At 37.5% G+C, this 20,728-nt stretch overlaps 2 protein-coding genes across 5 annotated transcripts in view; one reads left to right on the forward strand and one right to left on the reverse strand.

Moving 5' to 3' along the window:
• LOC140935307 (WD repeat-containing protein 7-like) overlaps positions 1 to 10,906 on the reverse strand; it is a 61,588-nt gene extending 50,682 nt beyond the window's left edge. For all 4 annotated transcript variants that reach the window (XM_073384856.1, XM_073384854.1, XM_073384855.1 and 1 more), the window contains exons 1-12: positions 10,721 to 10,906; positions 10,382 to 10,491; positions 9,157 to 9,235; positions 7,854 to 7,949; positions 7,285 to 7,363; positions 6,752 to 6,825; positions 6,175 to 6,300; positions 4,812 to 4,922; positions 4,604 to 4,638; positions 4,247 to 4,278; positions 3,219 to 3,274; positions 2,514 to 2,608 (exon numbers count right to left, since the gene is read on the reverse strand). In XM_073384856.1, coding sequence (XP_073240957.1) covers positions 2,514 to 2,608; positions 3,219 to 3,274; positions 4,247 to 4,278; positions 4,604 to 4,638; positions 4,812 to 4,922; positions 6,175 to 6,300; positions 6,752 to 6,825; positions 7,285 to 7,363; positions 7,854 to 7,949; positions 9,157 to 9,235; positions 10,382 to 10,491; positions 10,721 to 10,888 — 1,061 coding nt within the window. In that variant the 5' untranslated portion in view covers positions 10,889 to 10,906. The remainder of the gene's footprint in view (positions 1 to 2,513; positions 2,609 to 3,218; positions 3,275 to 4,246; positions 4,279 to 4,603; positions 4,639 to 4,811; positions 4,923 to 6,174; positions 6,301 to 6,751; positions 6,826 to 7,284; positions 7,364 to 7,853; positions 7,950 to 9,156; positions 9,236 to 10,381; positions 10,492 to 10,720) is intronic.
• Positions 10,907 to 10,996: 90 nt separating this feature from the next.
• On the forward strand, positions 10,997 to 20,281 carry LOC140935329 (thioredoxin-like protein 1). The gene is made up of 9 exons (XM_073384881.1): positions 10,997 to 11,118; positions 12,127 to 12,223; positions 14,421 to 14,582; positions 15,146 to 15,268; positions 16,632 to 16,701; positions 16,809 to 16,902; positions 17,427 to 17,505; positions 18,236 to 18,340; positions 19,843 to 20,281. Exons 1-9 carry the CDS (start codon positions 11,009 to 11,011, stop codon positions 19,870 to 19,872), a joined length of 870 nt encoding a protein of 289 aa, XP_073240982.1. The 5' UTR covers positions 10,997 to 11,008; the 3' UTR covers positions 19,873 to 20,281.
• Positions 20,282 to 20,728: the final 447 nt, after the last annotated feature.

The following is a 20,728-nucleotide window of genomic DNA, read 5'->3' on the forward strand; positions in this document are numbered from 1 at the left end:
AATTGTACTTTCAAATGAATCAACGTTTTGATTAGGAATACCTGATGATACGTCACTCGGTTGAGAAGCTAGCGTGGGCGTCTCCTGTTGCGAGCTGGAGAGGGAAGGTTTCCCAGTTCAAATCAGAAGCTTTACCAGTTGTTGGATAGCTGAGGACTGAAAACCCTTAAGAGACTGATTATACTTGCCAGAACCAGATCTTAAAAACTTAATAAATTGCACGGCCAGCAATGACGAACCTTTGGCATTCAGATGAAGTCTACTACCATTTAATGCTGAGGCGTCAATAACCGAATTATCAATATAAGTAAAGTTATTATCTACTGCTGTGAGCTTGACCCTCTCATTAACTTCAATGCGTTTAGCATCGACGTTGATATCTTCTCTGTAGACTATACCCGAGAGACCAATGCTTGAGTTAGGAAACTTGCTCTTCACCTTCAATACAAGGCTCTTGATATCGGCGACACATGAATCGGCAGACTCCGACGGAAGATTGTTGGTGCCAGTATGGATGATGACGTGAGAAGGATCCGCGGATGCAACAGCGATGTTGTCAACAGCTTCAGCTATTTCAGCAGTGGTTTTCCCGGGATATGAGAATTTATGTACATGTCTTTGCGAAAGCTTTTTTGGATCAATGTGTTTTATCATTGAGTCACCAATAAGCACTATGGGTCTTGTCTTTCCGACTTCACCGCTTTTGGAGTTATTTGCACTAACTCGAGAGGTATTTGCGTGCGCTCCAGACTGATGCAGTGGCATCTCAGAGGATACTTGACTCGAAGGAGAAGAGACAAGTAAGGCCTGATAGCGGTTATGACTAGTTGGAATTGAATCAAATGCCCGGCTCGCTTCAGATGAATCAACATGTGAATGTTGCTGTTGCTGTTGTTGGCGACTTTCTTCGTTATTTGCAGTATAGTTGTCCTCATTTCTCACTTGGAATTGTACCTCACTTCTAAGGGGCTCAAATCTGTTCTGAGTTACTATATTGCAGGCCGCCAACGGCCGTTGGATATGTTTATCATTCACACTTTTCCCAAGTGTGCCCACTTGGGACCAACAATCACATATCTTTTGTTGGCGGCATTCGCCCTCGCTTCTTTCTTGCATAATGATCTTCATTGCCAGCTTAAGAGAATCATTTTCTTGTTGCAAGGACAAAACTTGGCTCTCATAGGAAAAACACTTTTCCTCCAACACCTCAATTTCATTATCTTTTTTAGATAATGTCGATAACACCTTCTCATACCTCTCTTTGTAATCGAGGAGCTCGGCGCTAAAAGCGGTTTCTTGTAGTTTGCATTTCGTCGACAGAAGGCTTGTATTTGCTTCAACCTTTTTCTGAAGAATTAGTAAATCCAGTTTTAAGCCCTCAATATCAGCACTGATAACCGAGTTCGATCGCTCTTGAATACTGTTCTCAAGTTCGGCGTCGGCGGCCGAAGCTAGTCGATTACTGCAGATGCCATTGGCTTCTTGCGAAGGCGGAATTTCTTGCTCGGTTGTTGAAGCATACGAGACAGGCGTATCAGCTTCTGTTCCCTGTTTATTTTGAATAAACTTGACCAACTTGTCCTTTAAGGAGGGACCATCTCGACCTTGGAAACAAAGGGTTAGCTGTTTCTTATTATACCAGTTGATGACAAGATTATTGTTAGAACTTTTGAATTGCTTTACGTTTCCTCCGGGCGACGACCACTTTCCTTGTAGTTTCAAGCCATTTTCCACAAAATTCTTTAACGATTCAAGGTTATTCGTCCACGTTAATCGTTCCCCGTTTAGCTTAAGGGATTGTAATTCGCACCATTTAAGGTTAAGCTGGTAAGACTCGGTATCTTTCGTCAAAACGGGACCAGAAGGTTCACGTCCGTCCGCCATGGTTCACACGAACGACCAGAAGAGAGAAGATATTTATATTTATATTTAACTCAAAGGTGATGATGGCCTTCCCCGCAACAAGTGGCAGCTTGCACGAGTCACTGAGACCCATCAGAGCGCCGATGGCCACGTACGCACAGTAAATTTAGCCATTGCCGCAGAACGCTGGACACTGAAAGGCAGACGCGTGAAGCCCCTTAAGTTCCTTGAACGCCCTGTGCGGAAGCTGGTACTACTAGCCAAATGGGATCTTAATGAATCTACTGTAAACGATTTCTTCGCTTCTTATCTTACCAGATCGACTTTGTTGTTCTCCATTTTGAAAATCAATAACCGCAAGCCATATCCTCGCTGGCGCACGGAACGTTGCCCGAAGGGTGACCGAAGGCTGTCGCCCGAAGAGCGACCGAGGCTCTTGCGAGCCCTCAGTCTCTTGGTTTGCGGTCTGTAGAATGTGTAACGAAACTGTAACGCGATCAAAATAACCCATTTTTCAAAGGTTTTCGACGGCTTTTGATGTTCTAACGACAAACACATCTCCTCTGCACCCTGTGACTGAACCTCGTGTTCAATAATATTACATCTTGTACTGACAGTAAGCAATGGATACACTGTACAATTCACGGTACCTTCCATTTGATCCTCCCTTCAGTAAAAGCTTGTAGAAAGGTCCTCTTCGTCCGTAAGAGAAGAACATTGCTGGATCAAAATCTGGTGGAGAACCCTGAGGCAAAAGTGGATCATCGAAACATCACTTTTTGTTCCTGCGTTAACTGACACATGACGTTTTTGTGCTGTTTACGAATATACACGGTATGTCCTATGGGGGTGGAGTTGGGCTGTATTCAATAACAACAACAATAACAATGATAATAAACTATTTACAAGGCTATAAAACTAAACACACAAATATCAGATTCCATATGGGCAACACTGTTTGTTTAGTTACATATTTTCATTTACACTTGCAAACATGTATATGCTACTTTTGTTCTTTATTTTCTCATTTTAAACCGTATATATTAGGTCATCAGTGTTTAGCTTTTATCTTTGTCAGTTGATTATGTCGACATCGAAACGTTGTGTTATCTTTTTTTTTAAGTGTTCACAAAATTTAATTTGATTCTTATAAAATATATATTTAAAAAAGAAAAATCCAAGCTTTTTTGACACTAGGTGAAGGTCATTATCATGGAAGGTCCCTGATGATGATCCTGATGGGGACCTGGGCAGTGTAGGCAAAATTAACATAAGATCCATGTTGGAGTTGTCACTTCAGTCCATTCATCATATATCCCTCCTGTCTCCTTCAAGCTACATGTTATATTTTATACCTGTTGACTTGACTTCTCAAATACTTGAGTAACTGTTGGATCTTTAAAAGAAGCACCTGTTGACAGTAAGTTCAAAATTTTGCATCAACGGGAGAACTGGAAAGGATGGTGTAAATGTTATAATATGAGAGACCTTATGATCAAGGTTGGCTATCTTACTGCAAACAGCAATCTGCAAGATTAAGATTCGCCGATGGTACGTAGCTCGAGGCTGCTACGTTTAGTGGCGTTAACAAACGCCACTGAATCGTAGCCAACAGTTACCAGCGCCGTACAAACGACTTATTGACAAGATCAAGCAAAACTAATTACGAGAGAACGACTGGAGAACTGACAATTTGACTAACAACAGACGACTGTTTAACTGCGACGATAGACAGATCGAAACGCACCAATTACTGATTACAAGTCTTCATAGCCAATAACATCACGGCTTAACTGACAGACGACCAATAACATCGCGATGTAATTGACCAATCAGATCAATAACCAGAGTATAATACCATCAACTGACGTGATACAACTCACTTTGACTCTGAAGATGACTACCGCACAGGTTTTCGAAACGTCAGTCACTGTCCACAACAGCAGTCCTATTCAGGACTACGTTCACCCGGACGATCAAACTCAACCTACTTTTGAAATGACTCCTGGGTTCCAACCTTTCACAGTGTTGCTATGTTTCTTTTCATTTCTACTTTCAATTTTATTTTAACTGTTTTAATTAGTCAGAGAGTTCTTTAAAGTAGTATTTTCTCTCAAAGAAGGGATTGTGATGTCTTTGAGTGCACAAATCATTGCGGTAAGTCACATTCAACCTCTAACCATGGTCTAGTCATACAAACATGAACCTCAAACCGCAAACGTGATGACAATGCACTGGTCACGTGACTTCTTGAAGTTTAAGGTTCCTGGTAAATGCTGAAAACTTCGACCTTAAGGTCTCTAGTTTTTATATTCATTGACGGAGAGGAAGACAAAATAACTGATTCAACTTAATAACAAAAACGAAAGCATTTGAAACTGACCCTGGTGCTGCTCTTGAACCCCAGGACAGCATCTGGCAAAAAGACAGAAAAATTCATAGGATTGTCAGTAGGTTGCTGACCATATAATTATTTAAGTGTTAAAACCAAACCCTAAAAGTGACGAAGCACAATGACCATGGATATTTATGTGTGAAAAAAAGTGTTCACCCATTTGACATCATGATAATTTAAATAAACACTAACAGTGGATGGGATTGAAAGGTTGGCGGCACCAAATTGTAGCCTCTGGTTGCAGAGTATTGCAGCATAAATAGACCAGGACACAATCAAGGTCCCCTGAAAAGCGGAAAAACTAATTAGCAAATTCTTTTAAGCAGTCAAAATCTTATGACTTACAATGCAGGAAGCTTGTATAAGTAGCTTTTACCATCCTGTGAAAAAATTAATACAGTATCATTCCACTACATGATGTGTACCATAACTGAAAGACAAAATTCTAATTAAGGCGAGAAATGAAGTGAACTGTAAGAACAAAAATGTACACACTTTAAATTTGTAACATGCATTATTGCATACAGCTGCATATTAAACATGCAGACCTTACCCTACTCCAGACTAGAACACAGTCAGCTGCAACAAAGTCTCCACCCATCCAGACCTGACCTGGAGGACTGGGAACTGTTGTTAGGAACTTAAAGTCCCCAGCATCATACAGCTAGAATTGGTAAAAGAGAAACAAGAGTGGTGGGAAACTATCAGAAGACTACCATAATAAAAAAATATATAATTATATTTCAAGTGTTTTATAAAAATTACATAATCAAATAGAGAAAAAAGTTAATTGACAAAGGAAAAATAGAAGAAGGAACAACTGCCCAGTCAAGTTTACCAATCCATAAAAAGTCACACTCAGGTCATTGTCATAATACATGTGTAGCATCAATTTATATAATTTAATATTTAACTCAAATTACCAGATCTTTTTTTTCCTTCTGCATTAAGATCTAGCATATATCCAAGAGAAGCTTCAAGCTGATTTGCACAGGAATAAAAAATCCTGGAGAAATCTTTGTCCCATTTCTAGAAAGATGGCTAACTTCAACCCAGGTTTAGGTTAAATTCTAAGTGAAGTTTTTGGTGTAGGAACTTATAACTGGGGCTTTTAGAACATTGTTGTGCCTTTAATTGTCCTGTGAGATTCAGTTACAATAACACAAAACACAACTCTAGCCAATCCACAGGAAGGTACATGTAAATTCACTCATGGATCAAAACATTTTGGGGGGGGGACTGGTCCCAGGATTTGTAGTCATTATGCTATTTCCAAAAAGACATGTTTTAAAACTATTATTTTTCTAGTAATGTGTTGATGCACAAAGAAAGCCAGGTGTGTTAAGAAATTATCTTCAATGTGGTACCCCTCGCCTCCAAGGAGTCATCTTCTTCCTCAAGTGACAGCAAGAATGGGACCAGCTTTATAATTAAATCCCCCCTGCCCACTCCCCCTCCCCCCTCCACCCTAACTCGGGCCACCACAACAATCACATTGTACAATAATGAATATTAACTACATATCATTAAGTACAGTAGTAAATTAGAAGCAAATATGGGCAAGGACAATCTAATAGTGCAGACAACAAGAGGAGCCTGCAGTCCTAATCTCCAGCTAGTTACATGTACTATTACACGTGAGCAGCATGTATTTAGCCAGCTTCGTTTGGACTTCCACTAAGAATGAATGGAATGCACAGTACGCAATCTGATCACACATGTTCAGACCTTCTTTCTCTCATAATCTGATCATGCCTTTTTTGACCTTCTATCATGTGAAACTTACACAAAACACAGCGTTGGAGCACAGCTTCAAGAGCATTATTTTGCCCTTCAGTCGTTATCGCCTGCACTACGTAACCTTTAGTTGTTTAATATATAACAATAGTTATTAGAGAATAGTTTTAAAAACATACCAGCCATTCTTGTGGACATATAATCAGGATGCTTCTCTGAGTGAAAGGATTGCAGCTGATCCCATTAGCTTTACTGTTCCCTAATGTAACTTGTTTCAACTCTTGCTCATAAGTGGGATCACAGTACTGTACATAATAGGGAGATTGTAAACATTTTCAGTACATAATTTCTATGATGCAGCTGTTTACTGTGCTTTAGAAAAGCAGAAACAATTACTAGTAAAAGTGTTCTTATTAATGAATCATGCCGTTATCTTTAAGTATATGTACAAAGTGTCACATGGTTGACAGTTCCTATAAAACATGACACCTTGTAGTTGTGCAAAGGATGGTGGAGAAATCTACCAAAGAAGGCGGTTGTTGTTGCTTTGCTTAAATTGCTTGTTTTGTCATCCTCATTGTATTTTCTTATAATAAGCTCTCTATTATTGACATAAACATTAGTTCATCTTGTAATACAGACTTGTATGCACTGTAAGCATTCTATAGTTAGACAAATACCATAAAGACAAAATACCAATGGTACACTGTACAATGTAGTACACAGATTTATTTAGACAATCACAATCTGCCATACCTTAGACTCAACAGATGGTTTCAGCATCCAGATGTTAAGCATACCAGACAGGGAGACAGCAACTACAACATCCTCTGTGGCCCACAGAAATTAGGGGCAAAAGTGAACTCTTTAGTCAACAGAAAAGTTAAAAGGTTGCTACACAGATATATATACACTCATTTTTTACAGACTAACAATAACAGTATATGTATAATGTATGATAAAAATAAAGGTTCATGTGCACTATATCTACCAAATGTAAACGTAGATAAAATCCTTTTCCAGGTTAAATCAGTATTCAACTGATTTAAGGGATACCTTTTTGCTGGGGTTCTTACCCGGCCTGGTAACTTAGGTTGAATGCTGGTTTAACCTCAGGAAGGATTTTACCCACAAAATAGCCGCTCACACGAAGTTATCAATAATATTACTGCAACCCTATCTAAACCAAAGAATTTTAATTAATACAGGTAGGAAAATAAAAATGATCACACACAGATTGTAACAAACAAAATTAAAAAACAGTGAATATTTAAAATGAAATTTATCACCTTGTCTTCTGGCAGGTCTAACCACACAAGCTGCACTGATCCAGTTTGTAGCTGATGGAGAACGCAATGTGTACAACACCTGACAAGTCAAAAAGTTCACACAACAATAAACATTGCATTGTACAAAAGTTCTGATACTGAGTAAGATGGTGAAGGAACTAAACCAAACTATTAAAAATGCACTTCAAAACCTTATTAATAATTCATAAAGAGAAAACAAAAGATTGTTTCATGAGTGTCTTTATATACACAGCTAAACTTTAAGTCCAATATTTTAAACCAAAATAACCCAAAATATAAATATTACATCAAGAATGAGGTGAAGGAACTATATCGGAGATTTTGAAGCCATTCAAAAAGCACGCAGTCGTGTATTATCAGGTTTGAAATTCTCAGCTTTGCCTTGAGTTTTTGAACCTGATAATACATTCATGCTTGTTTTATAAACGGTACATAGCACATCCAAAAATCATTTGAATTCTCCTAGCCTTGAAAGTAAAAATTAAGCTTAATCATTGAGTTATGTGAAAAACCTCAAAAAAATATTCTTTTGCTATACATGTATCTACCTCAAGTGACAAGGCATCAACAACATAAATATCAGAATAGCTGCCATAACAAACTACACGCCACTCCTTCCCTGTGCCAATGGTGACATGAAAAGACTGCAAGAAAGGAAAATTTAGCATAAACGTTTAATATTACATGCTTATGATCAAGAAAGACCAAATACTATGCTTGTCATACTTTAATGTCAATCCTGCATTCACAAAACCAGCCCACCCCAAAAACAAGAGGTCTAGCCTACAGTCAGCAAATGCAGTTCAGTTCAGTTCCAAAATAGCCCGTGTGGCTAACAGTTACCTAGGGGGTCTATTAAGAAATGCAAAAGTCTAACCCCCCAAGAGTCCCAGGCCCCTTTCAGTGCACAATGAAATAAAATGGCGGATAAATCGTAAGTCACTTGCATCAGTGTTGTTTCTCTTCATTTCTAACTTGTAAGTTGCTTTCATGAAAAGTGATCTGTTTTGCGCTTGCAAAAACCTGGCTGTATACTTTATGTTTCGCTTTTAAGTTATTTCCCGAGGATTTACTTGTCCAAAGGACAAGTAAGAAACCACCTGTCTTGGGCAAGTGAACACCATTTTTGTTGCACCCCGATAATATATACAAAACTCAATCTGTGTAATGTCTAACATAAACAAAGACTTCAAATTTAAGTAATGCATAGGAGTACCACTGTAAAATACCCTCTTTTAAAAATTAATTACAGTACTTTCACTTGCCCAAGAGCACCTCTCCAATGAAAAAAGAAATAACCCTGCCAATGACTCCTCACTTCTTCAAGCATGCAGATAGTAAAAAAGAGCGATTTATTTTCCTGTTTGATCAGCTTTCACTTATTACTGTGCACAGGTGTCTTCCCTTAATAATAAATTATTTTTTTTACAGGAAGGATATGGTACAGTTCAGAAAGTCAGATTTTCTTTCTGAGACAGCTGACGAAATCACTTATATCTACATTTGTAGACTGAGTTAACATCCATACATACTGGGCTCTCAGTCTTAAGGGAATAAAATGAAAGAAATGCATAAATCCCTGAACCTCAAGATTAAATAATATTGCTTTTGATTTTGTATCCCCCAAGCCTTGAAACCAAGTAGGATTTTTTTTTATGTAGAAACTGGTTGATTAGTTTACTTAATTACATGCAAGAATAATACATGCACATAAGTTAAAGTGCATAAAGGTATAAAAGACTTCTGTAATGGGTTAAGAACAAGGTTGTTTTTCTATTCTATAACCGCTACATACATTGTATACTACATTTTGTACTGTAAGCTGCATTATTGAAACATACTAATTCTTACCAGAAGAGCTAAATGCATCCCTGGAATGATGTTAGTTTGTATACAGATACCATCATCTGTATCCCATAAACACAGCTCCCTGACAAAACAAGTAATCATAAAACACTTAAGTGACAGGTCACTGGATTGAACTGAGAGCGAAGCTAAAATAGATCAGCCAAATATAGCAACTTGGTTGGTCTAGTCTCAGCTCTTTCCTATTCAGTCATTATTATACTCAGTGTGAAGTTTATGTAAAGGTTTGAGTGTGTCTTAAAAACCGCAGACAGTACTGATGTGAAGAGACATTTAAAACAGACGAATCTCCTTAGCAACCCACTGAAAACCCTTCAAATGTAAAGGAACTATATACAGAGAAAAATATCATGGAGAAGACAACTTTGGAAAAGTCCAGAAAATGTTCTCCATACACTTACCAATGTTATTGTTCAAATCTGGAAAACCATGAACACCTGAAATATTTCAGTAGTGGTGAATCATAAAAAAGGTCAAGATATGCAAGCAAAGCTCAAACCAAACTAATTACCATGTTGCTGTTTATAGTACAGTTTTCTCACACCTGATTGGCATAATAATTCATAAATATTTCTGGTGTTTATGGTTTTCTGGGTTTCACACTCAGTGGATTATTGCATTAAAATAAAATACAATAATTTTCCATCTTCTCATGTAGTAGTAGAAGTTTCATTTGTTAGTCCACAACCTTGCTCCCAGGATCCTCTCCTAATGTCCCCTGGAGTGAGAGAGACTGAGGACAAGTTGGAGAGAACCCTGGGAACAAGGTTGATACAGAGTAGTGGTCACATAATTTACATGTATGGGCACTTTCCATTCAACAAAAATGCCAGTCTGAAATTTCAGAAATTCCACGGGTCCAATGGAACATACATTCCGGTTGCACAGAACTGACCCAAGCCACTGTACGTTTGTTATTGTACTTGTAAGCAGGATACAGAAGATGGCACTGAGTACAACAATTATGTCAAATAGAAACTTAAGGGATATTTCGGTGAAATACATCAGACTGATCAAAGTGGACCACCTTCAAGGTGATCCCAAATATTCTGGTCGGACCCAACCAAAATGGTCCGTTCCATTTGATTTCTAACCAAAATTTCCAGAATTTTGGGCTGAATGGAAAGCGCCCTTGAGTGATGGGGGCCACCTGTTTTATTATTCTTTTTACTAGTTCAGCGCAGCGCAGTATCAGCTACACTAGCCTCACCCATTGTCAGCAGCACTGATGATACTTGACTGATTGTCCCATCCATCAGTAGCTTTTGCAAGCGCTGTCACTTTTGCTGCATGGGCAAAAATTAGGTTCCTTGGGATGATCTGCAACAAAAATAGATAAAGAGTTCAATTTTAATTTGTATTTGGGTATGTAAAATGTGCATGTAGAATGTGCTTTCAATCAGGCAACACAGTTTAATAAAACCTTAACCAAAATCCAAAATTGCCATATACTATTACTTGCTATATACTTCAACAAACACAAAACAAAATAAAGTGATTTTATTATGAAAAAAATCAAAAATTAGTCTGTTTTTCATGTAGTTCTTACTTTGATGCCACCATCTTCCGCGAACCTTAAGTCCCATACACCAAGCTGTCCATCTGAAGATCCAGTAACAATTGTTTTCTGATCATAAGTAGTAATAATACATGAGATGCAGTGAGAAGGTGGTGTACTTCCCCACAAAACAACAGGAATCATCGATGAGGAAGACATCTTATTTCATCTTGTCAACATTTATTCGAGCCTTCGATCCTTTGACCAGCGTGTAACTGCTCATGCGCATCATTATTTACTTCGCTCGCTAGCTTCCAATCTTTTCCCTCTTTCGACAAAATGGCGGCTGTGCAAGACAACGTTATTGTGATCATGAATGATGGCCATTATCAATCGGAAATGACCAAGGCTGGGGCCAAACTAGTTGTTGTAGACTTTACAGCATCTTGGTGAGTTACTGTTGTGAAGATAAATGACCAGATATAAATATGCATTTCAGGATCGGGTGGTCGTTGCAATTATTATTCATAGAACACCACTGGAACCACAGGTTTTTTTTTTGTATTCTAACAAAATTCGGACACCCTCTTCAGGGTGAAACTTTCCTAGGTGTTGATGAAGTGTTCTTTTTTCAATTAGTGAAAGAAATTTTGCTATTGGAGCTTAAAAATGTGCTTTTAATACATGTATGTGCAAATCGGTTACACGCTTTCGCAGAACTTTTTCTAGACATGACTCAGCGGAATATAAAAGGTCTCCGATTTCGCTGAAGTCTGCACACGTTTTGTCCTGGTATAGAAGCTTAACACTTGACTTCACTGATTTTCATTGTTTTTGTTTTTGTTTTTTTTTTCCAGAATTTATTTGCAATCATAATAATGTATTTGAAAATATTTATTCCTATAAAATCGTATTCAGTTTATTTTTGAATAAATGCCTGTACCCCAATGATAATTTATAAAAAATGGCCAGGCTTAAAAGCAAAGCTGTCAATAACCCTTTTTGCGTTTTTTGGTGGCAGTGATTCTAGGCTAATGGATGAAAACCGTTGCAAAAAAAAAATGGCCAGGCTTAAAAGCAAAGCCGTCAATAAGCCTCTTTGTGTTTATTGGTGGCAGTGATTCAAGGCTAATGGATGAAAACTATTGCAATTGCTTAATATTAGACCACCAGGCAAAAACTTAAAACAAAACCTGCTAAAAACAAAAAGATGACAACACCACATCTACTAACTTGGCCAAACTTATTTGAAATAAGTTACTGGGATGTTAAATTAAGACACGTGGTACTTAGTAATGATATTATTCAGACATCCAATCTCCCTTCGGTTCCCCTCCTTAATACCCACTGCTTGTCCTCCCATGTTCCATAATTCATTACCATTAGTTTGTCTTTAACAGTAAGTATGTGCTGCTCTTGCTCTCTCTTCTCACTGCCAATATCCTTGTTTCCTATAGGTGTGGGCCTTGCAAGTCAATTGCTCCAAAATTTGCCAGTTTGAGTGTAAAGTATCCAAGTGCTGTGTTTCTAAAAGTTGACGTTGATAAATGTGAGGTTGGTACAGTTTGCTATATTGTTATTTGTATTCCTAGATCATGGCTATTAGCATAAATATTTGCCAGTCTTAAACGATAAAACTTGCTTTAGTTTTTTCATGGCTTTTTTGCAGTGAACTTTTCATTTCCAGTAATTCACAAGAAAAACAAACAAATCAACTATTTACACGCGAAAATGCACAAGAAAATACACGCAATTAGGAAAATTTGCATGTAAAATTTTACACGCGGATTATCATAATTTGCGTGTATTTGATTTACGTGAGTTCTTACATCGCTGGCTGAGCGAGTGCAGTTGTACACTTGTGTGGGTGGCTTTGTTAGCGTATACATTGTATCAAACTTTCGAGACACGTTCAAATGTTAGTATTAAGTTATCTGAGCTAAAAGTGATCCAAGTTTTTAGACCGAATGAGCATTGTTTTTAAATATTTACATGTACTTCACTTGAATCTTCATTTGTAGACTTCGCAGAGATTATAAAAGGTTTCAACTAAAATCAGTTTTAGTTATCAATTCACAACTATTTTGATAGACCAAGTACTCTGTAATGTGACGCTGTAAGTTACGTCACTGTTTTGGTGATAGGTTGCTTCTACATGTATTTTGTTAACAGCATTCATCTCCTACATGTACTTTTGCTTAGCTTGCTAATTTGAGTTATTTTCTTTTGCAATGCCGGCGTCACTCAGTTGTGTCGCAAAGCAAACAATCTGGCGTTACTGCAAGAACTAATTTTAGGTCTCGGGTTTTAGTTTTACCTGCCAAGGAAAGGTTTTCTTTTAAGGTCTTCAATTTCACTTTGTTTTCTGCAAAGAGTGTTTATATCTTTATCAAGAGCAAACAAAATGACACGCTGCATTTTTATCATTTACACAAGCTTCTATTTCCAGAAAACGCAAGAAATCAAACTTCTTCAAACGATTGTTGTAACAGACAGCTTGTCACAAACAACATGAAAATTTGGAGTGAAACTGTATCCAAGTTTAGTAATGCATTGTAATTTTTAAGCAACAACTAAGGACATATTGTGAAGCTCGAAGCTAATTCAATGTTAGAATAAAGGCAGATGTAAAACAGAAACCTTGTCTGTAAAATTTAGTGCCAGTCGCGCAAAAGCAAACCTTCTATTCATCCTGATTGCTCAAACTCTCACTAACTGACTGCTAACTGGAACATTTCTCTTACTCAAGTCGATTTCTCCTGGAATTCCTTCACACAGTTACTGTAATTTTATCCTCGCTAACTTGAAGTTATTTTTTTTTTCCCTTCAGATCACTTCCCTATAATTTTAACCTCGATAGCTCAAACCATGTTTTAAGCGTATAGCAAGTCTAAAAAAACAGTGTACTGAAGTCCAAAACATTAAACTTATTTCAAAACAACATTCGGCGTGGCAAGTAACATGCATCCAAATTAACATGTAAAATAGCGTATTGTAATTTGAAACCCCACTTCAGCCAACAGCCAAGGAATTTACATTGCATGAATCGTTGATTTACAAAACATGACATTTGTAGTAAGAAAAAGTGTATTGTAAGTTGTTTTCTTTTTCACCGCGAAAAGACGTTTTTCCACAATGTGATCAGCCATATTTGCTGTTGTAAAGAAATACACACAGCTTGCATGTATTTTTACAAGCAAAATCAGTCACTGTAAAAATACATGCAAATTTGCATGTAAGACGTTTGCGTGAAAGAGCTTGTGTAAAAATTTACACCAGAGTTTTTTTGCATGGATTTTGCGTGGAAATACGCCATATTGCATGCAATTAATACGCGTGTAAGTGCTGCAATGCCCGTGGCCTGTACTGTATAAGCTCTCGCTGTTGTTTCCAAGGGAAAGAGGTTTTTAGTTTCTGGGTGAAAGCTTGATGAGGTGCCTGGACACTAGATATTACAATGTAGTTACTTGTTGTAAGAAAACTTTCATAACTTTCCAGAAAGTTGCAGAAAGCAGCAGTTCTTCATGTAGTTTCAAGAAAATTAAGTGTACTACTTTTGAAAGAAAATTCAGAAATTTTCCTTGCTAGAGGTTATAGTGTTTACAAGTGAAAGTGGCCAGAAACTGGTAAAATTACTGTTCTCATGTTTTTGTTGTGTAGTAGCCCAGTTAGTTTTTTTAAGGCTTCTCTGGCAGAAATGAATTTTATAAAAGTGTACATGTATATGATATTGGTTCTGTTACTTTCACAGGACATAGCGCTTGCAAACAATGTGTCTGCCATGCCCACTTTCAAGTTTTTCAAAGGAAAAGTAAAGGTGGATGAAATGACTGGAGCTGATGAAAAGAAACTTGAAGAGAAAATTAAAAAGTGGATTGGAGATGAAAGTAATGATGTTGGAGTGAAGGGACATGTAAGTGCTGTATACAGTTGCCTTGTGCTGCTTATAGATCCCTCATAATTAATTTCCACCACTTTTTTTAACATTATTGCAAATTTAAAGATCAATTTACAGCAAATTTATTAACGGTGAATGGTTATGATACCATAAGCTGATTCTTATAAGCCCTGGGCTTATACAGCTGTACATCTTCGTAAGGGGTTACGCTAACATTACATAATTTACGTTACATAATTTCGCAAATTTATTTTTTGTGATGTCATCACTTTCTTTTCTTTAATTTCATTTCTCATTTCCTTTCCTCTATATCATTCATGATTAGGGTTAGAAGAGAAAGACAAAGGAAATTGAAAATAAAAATTCTTTTAAACGATTACATGTATTTAAAATTTAAACTGGTTCAAAAAAAAATGAAACCAAAAAAAATTGAACCATTTATACATTTACTTGTTTTTGCTCCAGTACACAACAAACTGTTTATAAACATTGCATAATACCATCATGTGAGGTAACCTTTATAGGAATGAATATACATGTACAGTAGATAGTGTATCACTTCTCACTTTGAACTGCAGATGGATCTAGGAATATTTATTAACAAGAGTGGATGTGAATGTTTAAATGAAAGTGATGACCATCACCTGTCAGAAGCTCTGAGTAAGGGTCCAGGTTGTTTGGAAAGTGATTGTGATGAACAGGTACAATATTTTTGTAAGAGATAGCACAGTGGAACCTTGACATAACAAACGGCCAAGGGATTAGCAAAATATGTTGCTATAACAAGGTTTTGTTATATACCAAGGTTCTTTTTCATATATTTTGCTATTACTGGCGAAAAGAAATCATTTGTTTTACCAAGGACTTTGTTATATAGAGCTTTGTTATGTTGAGGTTCCACTGTACTCAAATTTGGAATATTGTATTACAGTCAAGCAAGGTGAAGCATATCCCCCAAGTTTACATTCATTTTTGATGAATTTATTATTTGAAAGTTGAATCCGTTAGTAGTTGAATCTGTGCATTTCAGCATGTCTACAATGCCATGGGCAGAGAATTTACATGTAAGGTAGTTATGTAATTTCTACCAGCTTAGTTTTCTTGAATTTGATTTAAACGTCTTCATTTGAAACAATTTTTTTATCCATTCAAAGATTTTTCAATCACACCGAATACTGAGAAGTTGTAACCAAATAATATTCACTGCTCGTCACGCATGCAGTATTATGCTGATTCAAATTTGGTACTGGTTGTGGCTCAATGAATTTCGGATTCATTTTTCAAAGAATTATTTCATTAATGAGATCTATGGGGGTATGCTGGACCTGGCTGGACTGTAATGAAATTGTCTTCTGTTAATCTTGGTTGTGCTCAGTGACATAGATTTCCTTCCGTCCCTGAATATGCTGAAGTCATTACTTTGTTCCTTCACCCATACACAAAATGATCCTGTAGAGTTACGGTTATGAAGACAATATAAGACAAATTTCATCAGGGAGCACTATCCAAAATAAATGTTTTGTTGATTTTTGCAGGCATGACATTAAAACTTGAAAAAGTTTCAATCCATGTCCATCCTTGTCATCCGTAGCAATAGACGACACGAAACAGTTTTAATGCCTAGATATACTCTTAAATAACATTTTTTTAAAACTAGGCCATTTTTTTTTAATTCAATATGATGCAAAGACTCATTTTAGCTTTTCACTTTACTAAGCGTCAAACTTGCTACATTTTGAAACTTGACAAACTTCAGGCGAATAATTACGTTTTCCTTTATATCTTCTATCAACCTGTACAGAATGAAACACAGTGTCACTTCCCTTTAAATATAGCCTGTTCCAGGCTCTCAGATAGTGGGGAAGACGCAAAAGTAAAAGGCACACAAAAAGTTGGCGGGGTGGGAAAAAAGGAAAAGGAACCGCCCCTCCTCTCCCCAGTTTCCTCCTGTTTTATTTTGTTTACGCGCTTTCTAAATTCAGCGGGCCCGACTATCTCGGAGCCTGGAACAGGCTACTTTAAATATTACACCAAAATCCTTAGCTTGTTGTCTTTTTGTTTCAGTTATTGGTGTCAATAGCATTTAACCAGGTGGTGAAACTTCACTCCCTCAAGATACAGGGACCTGATGATGGTGAGTTTTTCAGATCAGATCATGGTTGAATAGCAAGGTTTTTGTTTTCGGCTTGTGTTTAAACTAAGTACTTACAGGCTGTATTTATATTTTTTTTTGTCTGATAGGTAGAGGACCAAAGACAGTAAAACTTTTTACTAACCAAACAAAGACGATGGATTTTGATTCTGCAGAAAGCTTTGAAGCCTTACATAAAATTGAGTATGTCACTATCTTTCCATGAACATTGGAATTGTACGATAACGTATAAACATTCATTTTTCAATTCCGTACAAGCAATGTAGGTAACAACAAAGAATAGGATAAATTATTATAATCCAACTGTATTTTCAGAGGTCTTGTTAGGGTAAAATTCCGACAATCGACATGGCCTAGAAAAATAACATAGCTAAGGACAGATGAAATGTTGACAATTAATGACATGAAGATGGGTTGAAACTATGACTGCAACAGGGAAAATCACAAATACAGTTGTACAGTACCGACTGCAACATGGCCTTCTCTTCAATAAGCGAAATGACGGCATTTGAAATTCTGGGAATGAGGTTGATAATATAATGGTCAACTCATTTTCCAAGAGACAAACGCATCCCTAAAACGAAGTTAAAGGGGTGGTCTCTGCCATTCCTCACCTCTTTTTTAATTTCTATCAGACTATTATTTTGATTATTTGCCATGCAATATGACTTGTATAAAAGAGGTACACTGTGTTTCATTCTGTACAGGTTGACACCAGAAGATATAAAAGAGGACGTAATTGTTCCCCTGAAGTTTGTCAAGTTTCAAAATGTTTCAAGTCTGACGGTTAGTAAAGTGCCATGCATTGTCAAGGCAGGTACAGTGAAACCTGTATTAAGCGGACAGTAGCCGAAGTCCCCAAATTTACTGTATTTCTCTTTTTTTCTTCAAATGAAACCTTTATTAAGCGGACACCTCTATTAAGGGGACCCGGACACCTAAAAAGTACCTGAAATGGTCATTTCATTTCATTAAATGGACACTTGTAATTAAATTCTACCACCCAACATGCCAGACACTGGAAATGCGAAAGATTGCCAGCCACAAATTTTCCGATTTTTACATCAAAAAACGTGGCTTGACAAACTTGTTTGATTAGTTTCACAGTACAGTATTGTGTTCTATTTCTTTTTGTTTGTAAAGAGCTTGTTTCACTCATCTGATTTCTTCAAATTTGAGTTGCAATGTATGTTTATGGTACTACGATCAATTGGTCCACTTTACCTCAGAATAAAAAATGGGAAGATAAAAACTGTCCAGAACAGTACTTACGTATGAAACTGGCGTGAAACTACTCATTTTTTAGTTGAAGTAATATACAGTTTACAACAATTAAGAAAAAAACTTGGTCGCGTGGTACAAATCCACGTTTGTTGCCGTTTGGCGTAAACGTGGATCTTTATCTGTCTATATTGTTGTTTCGCCTTTCTCAACTTCAAAGTCTTGACTTACACATAACATGCCGTGTGAACAAGCTCATTGTTACCAAGTAAATTTTTTTTGCTTATGTATTCAGCTATTTTTTCAAAATAATCAAGGAGGCGAAGAAACAACAGTGGTGGACTATATTGGGTTCATTGGAAGTCCTCTCGACACAACGAATATGGACGATTTTAAAAGGGTAAGATTTCGTGACCTGCCTCATACCCAGACGTCTCTCTTTTGATGAAATTGTGCGCGCAAAGGAAGGCGGGAAGGAGACAACGGGCGGGACGGCGCTTCGCCTGCCGTCTGTACCCTTCCCATGGTCTCTTGCGGTTCATCACCAGTTACTTGTTTCGCGCTCGCCTCTGCCATGCGAAAAACGAAGCGCCTGAGGAGGAGGCTGTTTCATGACAGTAAGCCAATAAACCACGTCAGAATTAATTATGAAGTTGCCTTCTCTCATCATACACTTCCTTTGCTTACTAACTTTAAACTGAATGCTTGATGAGTTGTAACTGTATTAAATAATATCGATTCGGCACCAGGTTTTGGTGGAAAGTTGCATTTCACTTTCTTCGAATTAATTTGAATTATCTTTTGTTTCTTTGCATTGATTAAATGTTAAGATTTTGATGCAACCCAATTTTAGCCCCCCCCCCCCCCCCCACTTCAAAAGAAGTGGAACAGCCTCCCTCCCCCTCACTTTAAAAACTGCTCCGCGGGCCCTAAGACTGCCATACAGACTATTCATGACTATTACACCTCATTCAGAGTACACTGTATGAGATCAGCCGTGGTTTATCTTCCTTTTTAGTTTATCGTCCCGTCCTAAATAAGACTTTCTCAAAGCCTGTTTCCGGTTTCTGCTGTTTACGTCGGTCGTCTCGCGTATTCCTCGCTGCCTCTTTTTCTTGTGGCAAGTCTAGTCCTGAATAAACTTTTTCTTTCTTATGGGAGCCGAAATTAGAGACCTTTAGATTTGACGACGAGATTTAACTAAAGGTTTTTTTCGCGTACGGGTTATTCTCAAAAAGTAGACAATCCCAGAATTCAACCAGAAAGCTTCATTGTATGTTTTTAAACAGAAAAATTAGTACGCTTATTTTTGTTGGAAAAGAAGACCCTCTTCCGATCGCAAAATGATAAAATTTCTAACATTTAATTAGTTGTTTCCGCCGCAACGACTCACTAAAACGCGTAGTAGAATGACGATGGCTATTACGTTTTCCCGCCAAAATAACGCTGATTCACGCGCGCGCACTACTCATCATTGAGAGAATCTCGTCCTTGGAATCAAAACGTCTCCAATTTGCTGAATCCAAAGATTGTGACATTTGTGCACAAGCAATGTACTGGTTTATGACCATGGAAAAGTAATCCCTTCACCTTCAGTATCACTCTTACGCGGTTTTATTAGTTTTTAGCAGAGGGTACCCTGGTTTTTAAGTGTTTTATAACTGGGTTTTCGGAATTTTTGTTAAAGAAATACGTACGCCTGTACTCTTTGGCCGTAACTTTTCGAGGAAATGTATGGGAACGTGCGCATGTGTGTTTAGCCCATGCAGGTGGCCGCATATACTACGCAGCCTTAATTATGAGTCTGCCTTCTACATTCTCTCACAGAAAAAAGGAAAAGAAACAGAAAATCATGTCTTGTTTATAATATTTGTTTATGTATTCATCAATGTTATCTTCTAGGTGGCTGGAAAGAAAGGCGACAGGCATTAAGACGTTGGATTAAACTCCGCAGTTGGTTTTGACTTGGTGTCGACCTGAAATTGCTCAAGATTAGCCTACTTCAGACTTCCCTACTTTTATAATCAGCTGTTTCATTTCGCACACAAGCTACCAGATAGTAGTTCAGTGTAGCACACAAGTTTACAATTCGAGCACTAAAGCGTGAACAGCAAAAAAAAAATGAGTACTTGGGGGAAAGAATGCTTTTTATATTGATACTACTGTGAACAAAATTTAGAAGGACATGCTGCTCTTTTATTTTAATAAAAATGAAAAACCACAGGCAGCCCAAGCGCACTATGTGTGGGTTCGGGCTTCAGAGGTCATTTGGTCGGAATATACTAGAATTATTGGTGTATTTTCTGATGCCAAATAAATGCAAAAATCTTAAAGATATGAAGTCGTCTTGTTTGTCTATCTGTACTAGTAACCTTTAAGATAACAGAGGTCGATATATTTCTTGCATTATTACATGTGATTCGGGCCCTTCTTGTTCGAATTTTATCACATGTATTCGAATCTACGACGCTAAGAAAAAAAATCATGATCACGCGAAAAATTGATTCAAAAAGCTCCCTGACCTTTAGTTCACAGCCACTCTGTGTCCTACGGCCGGTTTAAACGCCGTTTAGCATGTTTAGTCGACTTTCTTTCCATCGAGTACTGAACACTATACTTCTTTTATAGTGTTCAACCTCGGCGTTCTTATCATACCACAGGGTGTCTATTCATCCTGACGCCCGAGCCCCGTTCTAGCTATTCCCGGTAGCCTTTCGAATCCGGCCACATTTTAAGATCAAATCTAGCAGCTTTCAAGAAACGGGCCTTACGAAAGTGTCTTCAGACA

This window comes from Porites lutea, chromosome 4, assembly GCF_958299795.1.
Source record: "Porites lutea chromosome 4, jaPorLute2.1, whole genome shotgun sequence".
Classification (NCBI taxonomy): domain Eukaryota; kingdom Metazoa; phylum Cnidaria; class Anthozoa; order Scleractinia; family Poritidae; genus Porites; species Porites lutea.